Here is a 13745-nt window from a genome sequence, read left to right as displayed (position 1 = left end):
ATTTTGATTGAAACCTGGGAATATTTGTGGAAAAATTCTATTAAGATATCGCCTTGTACCAATGTTAGAGAGAATTGTTATAAAATGATGTATAGGTGGTACATGACTCCGAAAAAAAATTGCAAATATGAAGCAGAATATGTCAAACAAATGTTGGAAATGTAAGAGTCATGAAGGCTCATTTTACCATATGTGGTGGACTTGCGAGAAAGCTGTAGACTATTGGACAAAAGTCCACAAAGAAATGCAAAAAATACTGAAATGCTCTTTCAAAAAGGTGCCGGAAATTCTGCTTTTGGGACTGAAAATGGAAGAAGTCAATACGACTAAAAAGACTTTATTCTGGTACTTAATTACAACAGCGAGAATGATTTATGCACAATTTTGGAAAACAGAGAAAGTGCCAGAAATTGAAGACTGGATACAAAAAGTTCTGTTCATGGCAGAGATGGACAAAATTACGAAGAAATTGAACAACAAAGAAGATGATGCGTTTTTTCAAGAATGGAGTGACTTTAAAATATATCTGGAAAAGAACTGGGATGTGAAACAAAACTTAATATGTTTAGATCAATATTAAGTCAAATGATGTTATCTTTAGACTGTAACGATAAGAAATTGATATAGTTGATGATATGAAGTAATTTGGAGCAGGGGGGGAAGCATTGCGGGAAGCCACCGGAGGGAGGGGAGGAATTGGGAATGGGGTAGACAATTGATAGAATGAAATGATTTAATTTTATATGTTGTATTCCTGAGAAAATAAAATTTGTTTACCAAAAAAAACACAAGGTAAAGGTGTTAGCAGCAATTTCCCATTTCTTGGTCTGCTGTCTATGTCCCTTAGTTCCCAATCTTTTGTTCTTCATTTATGGTTGACTGAAGTTGCAGGAAGTATCACATGAGCTGATTAGGAGATAGGTGCTCTGCACACTGTGAGTGGGTATCCTTTTATAACATCTCTGTATCAGTTGCACAAGTCTGTGGACACTTTTGTTTCATAATGCATCTCTTGAACAGATACTTCTTTCTTCTAACTGAATACTAGAAGAAGAAGAGAAGAGATCGGATTTATACCCCGCCCTTCACTTGGAGTTCAGAGCGACTTACAAACTCCTTTCCCTTCCCCTCCCCACAACAGTCACCCTGTAAGGTGGGTGGGGCTGAGAGAACTCTGACACAAACTGCTCTTTTTCAAGGACAGCTGTGCCAGAGCTTGTGACTGAACCAAGGTCACATCAGCAGGTGCAAGTGGAGGAGTGGGGAATCAAACCCAGTTCTCCCAGATTAGAGTCCGCACACTTAACCACTACACCAAACTGGCTCTCAGTGGATTCTTAAACTCTAAAGAAAAAGCCCTCATTGTATAGATGCCTTTTCCTCTTGCATCCATTTTATAATATCTACTTGCTACTGTGATTAAAAGAATACTTGAAAAAAGTTGTTCATTCTTGCATCCAAACAAGTAACTTTGTGTAGCGTCACAATTCTGTCAGCTATTCTTTCTCTGATTGAGCAGTGTACATTTCGTATTGTTGTAGAACATTATCGCAATATATGCATTAGAACTTTCTACAGCAGATTGGATACAATCATTAGGATCCTCTAATGTATTATATACCATGATGTATAAGAATGGCTTTGAAGAAAATGTTTATGACATGTCTATATTCAGAATGTTATTGTTTTAAACATATTTATGTAATATCAGTTCCTTTTTTCTGACAGCAGTGTATTATACAGTCTTCCTATTTTTTCAGTGTGCTAGGGGACACAAAATTTCACATGTATGGGATGATTATCTTGCATTTAACTTTGAAGTGCTGCTTGATGCCTAAAATTTGGTTCTTTAGTTAGGCAACTGAACTTTATTATAGACTCCCTCTGTTTTACTAAGCTCATTCTATAACTCCTTTTTAATAGGCAATAATAAATAGTACCATCACGCCCAACATGACATTCACGAAAACATCACAGAAGTTTGGCCAGTGGGCAGATAGCAGAGCAAATACTGTGTATGGCTTGGGATTTTCCTCTGAACATCATCTTTCGAAAGTAAGTACAGTAAACGTGCAGCTGCTTAGGCAGGGGTGTCAAACATACGGCCCGTGAGCTGGAATTGTTCCGTCCTGGGCTCTTATCCGGCCCACGAGCAACTGGTCATCACCTTTATTACCAGATGACAGAGGCTGTGCATTATGGCCCTGTGTACTGTCCCAGTGCTAATGAGTAATGGGCGGTGGAAGTGGGAGGGTGGGCATCAGGGAGATCCTGTAAGGAAATACTGTAAGAGTGTTAATGTTTTAAGCATGTTTGTATTTTGCGTAAACAATTATATCTATTGGGTTTGCCTATGCCCTTTATAAAGTTTATATCTCCCGTACCTGGCATTACATTTTATAGCACCCATGGCCTGGCCTAACAAAGTGACATTTATGTCACATCCGGCCCCCATAACAAATGAGTTTGACACCTCTGGCTTAGGGGCTGCCTTGAAAGCTCTCAAAATGGTCCTGAAGTGTTGTGCAGTATGTTCTTAGGAAAGAAAATGTGGCCCACAGGTCAAAGAATCTCTAAGCAAGTCCTGAAGTTTATACTGTATTCCTTCTGTTCATCAGCAAAAGTAAATTAATTTGAGGGTTTGGGGAGAATAATGTCACATAAGTGTTCATGCTCAAATTTGTTCTTTTAATAGATTGATTTTTTTTCTGTTGCCTGTGTACCTCATTCTAACTGTTGAAATTAGTTTTCAGTCTATCTAAAATATCATTACAACTGCTACTACGATACACTCAAACTCTCAGCCACTTGTTCAGCTGAAATTCAGAGTCCATTAAAACTTCTGAAAACTGCTTGTGTTTGAACTTAGGCAGCTTTCTAGGGGAGGAGAAACCTGAATTATTGGCCAACCAGTGGCTGTTTCTCTGTGTGCAGTAACTGTGCCAATGTAAAGGTGCTCTTATCCAGTCTTAGATACCATTACTTGGGGGGGGGGGGGTGTCCTTGTGTGTTAGGCCTGAACCAATACAGGTTTCATAACCCATTACTTTCCCTAAGCCCTCTGCTGATGCTACAGTAGTGTTCCATTCACACAAAACAGCAGCCCACCAACAGCATATTTAGGGAACACAATACGTGCAACTGCTGTATTGTTTGAATAACTTACTCTCTTGCATGCATTTTCCATGTGATTACAGCTTCCAGGGCTCGCATGAATGGAAACTTCTACACTCATGGAAAATCCACATTTTGCTTTCTTCACACAATAATGATTGCACATATCGTTAGTAGGCCCCTTCTTTGCATGAATGGAAGTCCATCATAACATCTGCTAGTGAGGTGTTGTGATCATAGTGTCAGACCAGGATCTGGGGGATAGGTTTGAATCTCCACTCTGCCGGGGAAGTTTGGGCCATCGCACACCCTCAGCCTCACCCACCTTACAGGGCTGCTGTGAGGTTAAAATGGAGGAGAGGAGAATAATTTAAGTTTCTTTGGGTCCCCATTGGGGAGAAAGGGTATAAATAATAAGGCTGAAGGAACTGTGAATTCATGCCCCTCTACTGATTTGTCTGGAGTCTGCTTGGTTTGGCTCACTTTCATCCCCACCTCAGCCATGGCCGGGTATGAAGTAAATGGCTTCTCTGTTGGGTTGTGAGTAAGTTAAGTTTATAACTGTGTTCATTTTGTAGTTTAAAATTAGTCTCTTTGTAAAAGTGGCTTTCTAAGAGTATTGTTCTTCTTACAGCTCTTTACAATAAAGGGCAACTATTTTCCTTTGCAGAGTTAAGGGACAAATTTCAGCTGTCAGTTGCTGCTACAAGGAAGAAAATTTTCATTCAAACAGTCAGGCAGGTAGCTGCAAACCTTATCTTTTCTTCATGGTCTTTGTGTAGCCCCTTATACTGGATTCTGCACCAGTGCAGGAACAATTTTGGAAAATTCTGGAACTCTAGGCTAAAATTGTCATTCAGATTGTCTCCCCTGAAGGAGGGAGTCATGCTGCTAAGCTTGATCCAAGGGAAGGGAGACCTTTTCTTCTCAGGTTTTTTTTACCACTTTTGTTTCAACAGCTCTGCTTTCCCCCCCTAAAAGAACTACCTTGATTCCCCCCTTCCTTTTTCCTGCTTCAGCCTAATGAGAAAGTGAGTGAGTTCTGTACTTAGTCATATTTTCCTCTGGCCACTTTCTTTGTTTTATTTTCTTCCCTCCCTCCCACCACACTTTTCAGGCTACACATAGCTCAGTAGTGTTTCTTGTAAACTCCCCATTACCAGTAGATGTGAACTCTCCTTCTTGTTCTTTGGCAAAGGATGTAACTCCACTTCTGTGCTATTTCCAATGTGGTCCTAGGATGAAACTGACGGAGGACAGAAGATCAGTACTGCACACCCTTAATTAGCAGATCAGATCTGTGAAAAGGGTACTGAATGCTTGGTTAGGTATACTGTCTTGCAATGAAAGAGCACCAGCTGACCTGTGTTTGCAGCGAAATGAAACAAAAATATTCAGGGTGTATTAAATACATGGACAAGTCTCTGTATGCTGGAAATCTAGCCAGGCGATGTGTTCAACTTCTTGTATGTAGTCTGGAACTGCCAGAACATGCAGCCTTCCTGGAGAGGTATGCAGTTGATCTAGGTTATGGAATTTGAATTCAGATCTCTCTAAAACTCCATTTAAACTGTCTGCCTGTCAGAATCACCATAGCAGATGCTTTTGTGGAGCAGCATAGATACCCAGGCAATACTAACACATGGCAAAGCAAGTTCAAGCAAGAACTGAAAACTGGGAAGCCAAAATGACAAGGCTGGCAAATTACAAAGGGTCACTTTCCCAGTGAGGATGACTAAGTGTATACTGGATAAATTCACAGATAGGCAGAGGCAAGCAAGTTGGGTTTATATTAAATAAGTTAAAGAATATTTCCTTCCTCCCTTTCAGTAGTCTCAATTGAACCCTGCAGATCTCATCTTCTCTCTTATTTCTTGAGTGTGAATAATGTGCTACAAGTAGAGATGTAAGGATTAATAATCTTACACTAAATCCTGTACACTTGCAAAACTTTTTCCTCTCCAGATAACATACATAAAGAACTGAGGAACTCTGTATATTCAGAAGAGAAAGACTGTTCACCTATGATTGTGGTATAAGATTAGGAAATACTGTCAGGGGGAGGATCTTGCTCTCAATAAATGGCTAGTAAGCTGTGCTTGAGAACTGATGATCACTAGGGTAGGAAGGATGAAGAAAAAGATTATTGGGCCAGTTGGTACAAGTTTTCATAGCAATCTCAGTGCCATGCTTAGAGGTAGAAACCCATCCTATCTTATCAGTAGCTCAGAAAACCAGCAGCATTCGAGTGTACGTTGAACAGCAAAGCAGCTGCCCCCTAATCAATACAAGGTTGGCCTCTAGTACCACAGGCTCTGGTTCTGTGTAACTAGTATACTGCATCTGATCCATATAAGTGGTTTTTATCTATAAAGTAAAAATGGGGGGGGGGGAATCAGCAGTTGTGTGATATAATGGTTAGTATGTTGAACTGAGATTCAGAGGTACCCAGGTTTGCATTCTTGCTATACCATGGGAACTTGCTGGGTGACCTTGGGCCAGCCACAAACTCTCAGCCTCATCCACCTCGTAGTGGTGGGGTTATGAGGATAAAATGGAGGAGAAGAGAATGATGTAAGCTGCTTTGGGGGGTCCCCATTGGGAGAGAGGGGGGGTATAAATGAAGTGAATAAAAATAATTATAGATTTTGTTCATTTGTTTTGAAAATTTATATGCTGCCTTGCCAAAGACCTACTGTAGGCAGCTTACAACTAGATAATAAAACAAAGCCATTAAACAAGGCAATAAAAAGCCAACCAACTCCATTAAAACAAGCTAGTGTGTAACAGTGTTCGTTTGCTTTCTCATCAGCCATTCATAATCCAGAGCAATTTTGTCACGCTGCAGTTTGCAAACAGAATGCCAGTGGTAGACAATTGGTAGACAGTGGTAAATCTGTGAGAGCACAATCACCTCAGGAATGATTTTCAGAAGCAGTCTCTGCCATTGGTTCTAGTCAGTGTTGAAGATGAGAAAGCCTGGGCATAACTGTGTTTTCTTTGGCCAACATATCATGAAGGACAGAGCAATCAATAGACATTTTTATATACAGATTATAATTTATGTAATCTTTGTCTTCAGTTTGCAGAAAAATTTCAGGAATTTAAGGAAGCTGCAAGACTAGCTAAAGAGAAATCTCAAGAAAAGATGGAATTAACAAGTACACCCTCACAGGTGCGTTTGCTCTACCTAAAACTTTGTTCAGATTGCATTCTGAATGTAACCAGCATATTCTACAGTAGGCATGATTCAGCTATTACAGATGGAGGCTTTGATAGCAGAGGGTCCCTCCCATCCTTCATTAGCATACTCCATTCAGGAGGAAGGGAAAGTTCCAAGACAGTGGGAGGGGTTGCAGGCATTGATGCATAAATGTGAGGTAGCCTCACAGAGGAAGGGTGAGAATAGGAAGGAACTAATTGGACTGCCATACACTGGCCTTCCCTTAGGATAAAGCTGCAATACTTACGAGTCCTAGCACTCCCTCCTCGACATCTACCCCACATCTGTCCATTTGCTCTGGCCAGATCCTTCCACATAGTTGTCTGGGTGACTGGTCTCTTTTTTTCTGTGAATAATGGAAGTCTTCTGTCACTTTGCAGCAGACTTCTGTATAGTCCCATGCTTGACATGGTCTTTGCATAGCACGGTATAAACTGTAGGCTCACAATCCTTGGGGAATGGATCTGGGTAGTAGGAGTGTTTGTAGCCCTCAGATTGCTGTGATTTAAGCTGCATTCTATAGGAGTAATGAGAGTGAGTGAATGTGGTTTTATGGTGTATAACACCCAGAGCTTTTTGCACTGGAGCCCTACAGAGAAATCCATACTCTTATTTAAAGCTGCCTTGAACCATTAGAAAAGGAGGAATATAAATATTTTATTAAATAAATAATTTACATGTTGTGTGTACATGCCTCTTAAGGTTTGGGCTCTTACCAAATCAAGGATTCAGCAGATTAGATCCAGCGAAGCTCTTATGGAAGCAGAAGATACTTCAGTTAGTGCAAGGAGGGTTGCTGCGGAAGCCTCTCTTGGATGGTAATGGGGGCAGGCTGCAGAAGACGAGAAGGAAGAGATTATCCATTCTGTGAGCAGAATCCTGCAATTATTTGCATTTAATCAATTGTTCTGCATCTTGCAGCCTCACAGGTCTCTAGGATTAAATCTTAGGGCTTTCTTTTGCATATTTGTGTGACAGCTGAGATAGTATTGTGAAGAATTTTCTTTGTTAAAGACAGGTGAGGTGTTTGTTCCAAACAGATATTGTGAAATCCATGTTTCTTCTGTTATAGAACTTCCAACAAATGTTAAATATGTGTTTTTAGTTTACTGAATGGGAGCCTGGAATATCTTCCACATGTCTATTTGAATTCCAGACTTGTAAAACTTTTATTACTAGAGAGGGCAAGCCATTTTATGTATCTTTCCCCAAATAATTGTATCTGGTTTACTCTGCAGCAGCACTGATTTGACTCTGCCCTTACACATGCTCACACATTTTATACTAATTGAATTACTACAAGTCTGCACCTGTTTGATACTACTTAACATGTCTTCTAACATGTTAATATCTTGCTTTGCTGCATTTGTCCTAAAAGTGATAATGCTTCTCTCATCCCACTACCTAAATTTCTGACTATAGTTCAGTGGAAGACCTGCTTTTGTATGCTGAAGGTCCCACATTTAGTCCCCAGCATCTCCGCTTAAAAAGCTCAGATAGTAATTGATGTGGCTGTGCTGGAGACACTGGAAAGCCACTGCCAGTCAGAGTAGATGAGACAGACCTTGATGAACCAGTGGTCTGATTCCGTATAAGGCAGTCTCATGTGTTACAGGGTCTTAGCCAGGGCCCCATTTCTTCTGAACTCCTCAATTTTCACCTTTCCTATTTTTAAAACGGTGCTATCACTTTCCATGGACCCCTGGCCAGTTGCTTTTCTTTCTTATCTTTTATTCCTGGTCCTGTCTATATTATACAAATCATAGTGTAATCTGAGAGATGTTTATACAGTGGTAGACCATTTTAATTGTTAACATACTGGAGTGCACCTCATACATATTTATTCTGTGTCATGTGATCTCCCAGTGGTTTGCATCCCCCTCAGCCAGCTTTGGCCTTCTGCTTTTCGTCATGGCCTTACTTGATGCTTCCCCCCTTGCTGATGATGTCAGCCTAATTTCTTCTGGCTGGCAGTGTCACATAGCTGCTCCTTGTGCTATATTTGTATACTCACACATGTGCCATGGGTCCCTTCCTCCGGTAAAAAAGAAACAGGGAACAATCAACTAAAAACAGCACCTCTGAAGTGTAAACGGCAAGTACTTTCCAAGGGCAAAAGTCCACATGGACACTGTTCAAGTAGAAGAAAAATGTCAGAAAACCAGACTTGTTCTAAGGTTTTTGCCACTGTGTAAAATTAACATCCGACATCCATTACCTCCTTCTCTATAACACCAGATCTATCAAGTGCTAAAAAACAAAGTATGAACAAGACCACAATTGGTATTGTTAGTATTTTAAGTTCACCTGATATGTGGAAAACATCACACCTTTTTTCTCTATCAGAGTTTTGACAAAATGGAGACTGAAGAATGTGGGATTGTATACCCTAACTGGAACTCACAGCAGTGCATTCTCTGGTATTATTGTTAGTGGGTACAATTAGTTACTGCTGTTGAGTTTGCATTTTCCTAATACATTAATGTAGTCTCTTGAAATGGTCTATTATGTTCTTATATCTGTCAGCTTTGTGCAGTATTCCACAGAAGTCTTGTGGCACTGGCAGCTTAATAGTAATCGTGCTTGGAGGAAGCTATTAAATATGTAAAATGAATATTATAAAAGATCACCCCAATTATTTCCCCCATCTACTTTCTAAATACCTTTGAGTACTTCAGCCACACTGTTGTAGTGTAACCCTTCAGTCGTTGCAACTAGAAGATACTTATGACCTGCTATTAAAATATAGGCTGTGTTCTTGAATGTCTCCAACCGAAAGCTACAAGTAGAAGACAACACTCTTAGATGTCTTCTCTGTTTATTCACGTATTTATAGTCCGCCATTCTTGCTGCGGCTCAAAGTGGATTATAAAATATTGAAAAAGATACAAGAGTTACCCCCATTCATAAGGAGGCCGCCAGCCAATAATGCGTGTGTATGAGCAGTTGCCAATCTTTCTTGTTTGCAGAACAGCAGCTGCAGAAGTCTTTGCTAAGATGAGTGGTCATGGTAGAACATATCAGGGAAGGCAGTCCTGTAGGTATGTAGGGACACAGCATTAAGGACTTTGTAGGTGATAACCAGTACCTAGAACTGAACCTCAGTTACCAATGGAATGACTGCAGAATGGGTGTGATATACATGTTCTGCTTAACTCCCAATAATAAATTTATTTTATTTAAATAAACACTTATTAGCCACCTTTCTACATTTCAGGAACTCAAGGTAGCTTACAATATAAATGGCAGTAAAATCTAATAAAATGCAAAAAATATATAAAATGACTGATTTAAAATAATGTAAAACTGTCAGTAGGAAGAAGATCTAAAATTAATAAAATGCTGCCCTGGCAGGAACATATGGGAGAAGACAATCCTTCAAATACCTTGGACCCAAGCCATGTAGGGCTTTAAAGGTCAAAAACCGCATCTTGAATTGGGCTCAGGAAGCCAGCGTAATTGCTGTAATATCCAGTAGCTGGCACTGACCAGCAACCTAGCGGTAGCATTCTGTAATAACTGCAGCTTTTGAAAGCTCTTCAGGGGATAGCCCATTCTAGATGTAACTAATGGATAACTGAGTTTAGATCAGACAGAGCTAGGAACGAGTGCAATTGGCACACCAGCTGAAACTGGGCGAAAGCAGTCCTAACCCCAGCAGTCTCCTGATTTTCTAAGGTGAATGCTGTGTCAAGCAGCACTTCCAGGCTGTGAACCTGACTTTTCAAGGGGAGTGTGACCCCATCCAAGACAGAAGAGATCTCAAGTCCTAGTCTGCCTTTCTGTTTACCCAATGCACCTCTGTCTTGTCAGGAGTAAGCCTTGTGAAGCCCCACAGAACCAGTCCCACACTGATGACAACTGGTCTCCCAACAGCAACCCTCTAAATCCTGTTCATAAGGAACAACTTAAACCAGTCCAAAACAATCCCTCCATCCCTACTTCTTCCTCCAAACACCTCAACAAGATAGCAGCGTTCACAGGATCAAAGGCCAGTGATAAATCCAGTAAGAGCAACAGAGAATTACAACCCTCTAAGCAACCCTCTAAGTCCTGTTCATAAGGAACAACTTAAACCAGTCCAAAACAATCCCTCAATCCCTACTTCTTCCTCCAAACACCTCAACAAGATAGCAGCGTTCACAGGATCAAAGGCCAGTGATAAATCCAGTAAGAGCAACAGAGAATTACAACCCTCTAAGCAACCCTCTAAGTCCTGTTCATAAGGAACAACTTAAACCAGTCCAAAACAATCCCTCAATCCCTACTTCTTCCTCCAAACACCTCAACAAGATAGCAGCATCCACAGGATCAAAGGCCAGTGATAAATCCAGTAAGAGCAACAGAGAATTACCACCCTTGTCAAACTCCAGAGATCTTCAACTAAATTCACCAGTGCTATCTCTGTCCCATAAGTCATCCTGAAACCACACTGATAGGGGTCTAGAGTGGATGAGTCAGTCAGATAGACCTGGAGTTGTTCTGCAACCATGCTCTCTATTATCTTGCCCAGAAAGGTCAAATTAGAGCTTGATGATTTTTAACTTAAGGTCCAGTGTTTGTCCAATTTTTCTTACCCCCACTAAACATATGGTAGTTGTAATGTATTATTGCACTGCTGTACTCAGAAGTTTTATCTGTTGAGTATATATTGTGCACAAAAATCAATGTGTAACCATTACCTTCTTTCTTTAAGGAATCCGCAGGAGGTGATATTCAATCCCCTCTTACGCCTGAGAGCATTAATGGGACAGATGATGAAAGAACAACTCCAGAAGTGACCCAAAACTCAGAACCAAGGGCTGAACCCACCCAGAATGCTTTGCCATTTGCGCATAGGTACAGATTCCATTCACACATCCTTATTAAGTGAAAGGACCCTTTCTCCCATTTTTTAAAATATAAAATTCAACAAGACTTAATGCGTGCTGTATGGGACAAGTGTATGGTGGGTGAGGAGAGACATGTGTGCAGTTAATTTTGCTTACCATTTTACTGGACCAGTTCCCACTGCCTAATGCTGCTTGTCTCCTAAAAGTAGGAACTGCTGCAGCAAAATCAGCAAGCTATACTCCACCAGCGTATGTTTTTTCTCTTTGTGAATCTGAACTTTAGTGTTTTTAGTGATGTTGGTAGTATTTATTATTACATGATTCAGAATATGATTTTTATGGCTTCGAAAATTAATGGAACTTCTGAGTGTGCACCAGCTAGAAGAGAGCTCTGGCATATGTCACCTGACCACCAGCTACCCTAGAAACTACTTATAGCACTATATATACCAGAAACCCTTGTGCATGCAACACTGTCAGTGTCTCAGATGCATGGTACATGTAATTTCCAGGGCACCTGCTGTGACTACATATCCTAGAGTTCTTACCTCCTGGAATACATAGTTTCAGCATTCCAGGTAACAGGGAGGAATAGAGGCCTTGTAGATTGACCCCTTTCTGGTCATCACCACTGTAGTTGCAGCTGCTGCCAGCTTAGGCATTACAAAAAGAGGTGGTGAGGCACAAGCTCCTGGTTTAGAATACTTACAGGCAAATCTGGAGGTTTGGAAGAGTAGGCATTCAGGCAGAGCCTTTCTCCTGGCGATGTGATCAGGACTGCAGCAAAATTTTGGAATGGGCTTAGAAAAACATGGGCTATTGTCTATGTTTTTTAAAAGAAAAAATGGCTTGCATCAGCCTGTTCCAAATAAACCTGAGGGGAGTACGTGCATCATTATTATTTTTAAAAAAACTAAACACAAAGGTGAACAGAACTACTCTTGAGGTTCAAGGTATCACTATTGAAAACAAAATATTTTAGTAAAAGCACTTTATTCATGTTCAAGGGAAGCAATATTTTAAAAGCCTGAGACTTTAATAGAATTGCTTTAAATGTTTTTATTATCTTCTTAAAACGAGTGACTTTGCTAAGTTGCAGCCTTGAAATGATGGAGTCACGGCATGCAAAGGGCTATTTACATAAAAAGCAGGCTCTATTAAAAGCTTCAGATTTTGCACTTCTTTCTAACAAGCAAATAGCAAACATTTACTTCAAAAATTATCAGAGATAAATCTGAGGAGAGAGTGTGTGTGGATTTTTTGCTTTTGGGCTATAAAGAAAACAGACAATAAAAAAACTTTAAAATCTAAAATAGATTTTGCTAGCCTCATAGAAATGCAAATGAGATTTTCAGAGTTCTTGAACAGCAGAGGAAATATTTTTACAACAAATGTGTTTTATAGGAAAATACCCCATTACTAGCTATTAAAATTAATATTGTGTAATATTTCACAATTCTGTGATTTAAGTATATATGAAATCAGTATTGTGATATTTTATGTGAATATAAGCAGGCAAGTCTCTGTACTCACCTACAAGGGCTGAATTGGAAATGTTTTATATGTAAATTTTATGCAACTTCCATTTTTGCACAGTGGTTGGAGTGTGACGTGCTAGTAAAATTCCAAAATTGGTGGACTTGTTTTGAGTTGCTAAAAACATTTGGGTGCCTTTAGAAACATCCTTGGGTATAGGAACATTTACATGCACTGTTGTACTCAAGGATCCGTGTTCTCCCACCTGCTAGTTCTGAAAGAACTGTTGATCTTCTTCGTGGTCTCTGTGCATCACACCCTTGGGAATAGACTGCGCCTGCGCTGACCTTGTTCGGTACCGTTAGCTAGCAAAAGGGATTTTCGCACCCACTCCCAGGTCACGTGCCGGGCTCCACTACGCATGACCAAGGAGGGGCATGCAGATCCCGCCAGTTCTTTTCTGACCGCCGCGCTGGTAGGACGCCTTGCTTCGGTCGGTTAAGTATTTACCTCTAACCTTGTCTTTTCTGTGTTAGTTAGCCTTTTTTCTTTAAATTTTCTCTTAGTTTAGAGTATTTTTCTTTCGGGTTCAACTTTGAATTGTTTTTCTTCTCCGCCGGCCTATGGCCGTGCGTTGGGGTTTCTTCAAGCGGTGTAAGTCCTGTGGACTGAAGATTTCCCCCTCTGACGGACATTCGTGTTGTTTATTGTGCCTAGGGGAGTCACACCGCGTTACTTCGTGTCGACATTGCCAAAGTTTTTTGAACCAAACTCGAAAAAATAGAGCTGCTCAGTTGCACTTGGCGCTCATGGAGAAGGCTCTTTCCCCACAGTCTTCCTCTCCTTTGGAGATGTCTGGGCATGCTTCGATGTCTACTCCGCCTTCGGATGCCCCTCTCCCCGCTTCGGGAGCTTTGACGTCAACGGTCGCTATCGATGCATCGACACCGAAACGGTCGGTATTGATCTGCGACAGCCCCGTACCTTCCAAGATCCGGAAGCAGGGGTCACATAATGCCGTACCTTCCAAGATCCGGAAGCAGGGCAAAGGCACCAAAGAAAAGCCTACGAAGCCTAAAAAGGGGCTCAAAGTCTAAGCC

General features: G+C 40.7%; 1 protein-coding gene across 2 annotated transcripts in view; it reads left to right on the top strand.

Annotated features, from left to right (window-relative positions):
* HOMER1 (homer scaffolding protein 1) overlaps positions 1-13745 on the top strand; it is a 116628-nt gene that overhangs the window by 48616 nt on the left and 54267 nt on the right. For both annotated transcript variants that reach the window (XM_015427364.1, XM_015427363.1), the window contains 3 exons: positions 1924-2055; positions 6197-6289; positions 11034-11176. In XM_015427364.1, coding sequence (XP_015282850.1) covers positions 1924-2055; positions 6197-6289; positions 11034-11176 — 368 coding nt within the window. The remainder of the gene's footprint in view (positions 1-1923; positions 2056-6196; positions 6290-11033; positions 11177-13745) is intronic.

The sequence above is a fragment of the Gekko japonicus genome, unplaced genomic scaffold, assembly GCF_001447785.1.
Source record: "Gekko japonicus isolate JY-2015 unplaced genomic scaffold, Gekko_japonicus_V1.1 scaffold2042, whole genome shotgun sequence".
Classification (NCBI taxonomy): Eukaryota; Metazoa; Chordata; class Lepidosauria; order Squamata; family Gekkonidae; genus Gekko; species Gekko japonicus.
The sequence above is the reverse complement of the archived record's forward strand: the minus strand, read 5'-3'. Positions and strand labels throughout refer to the sequence as shown.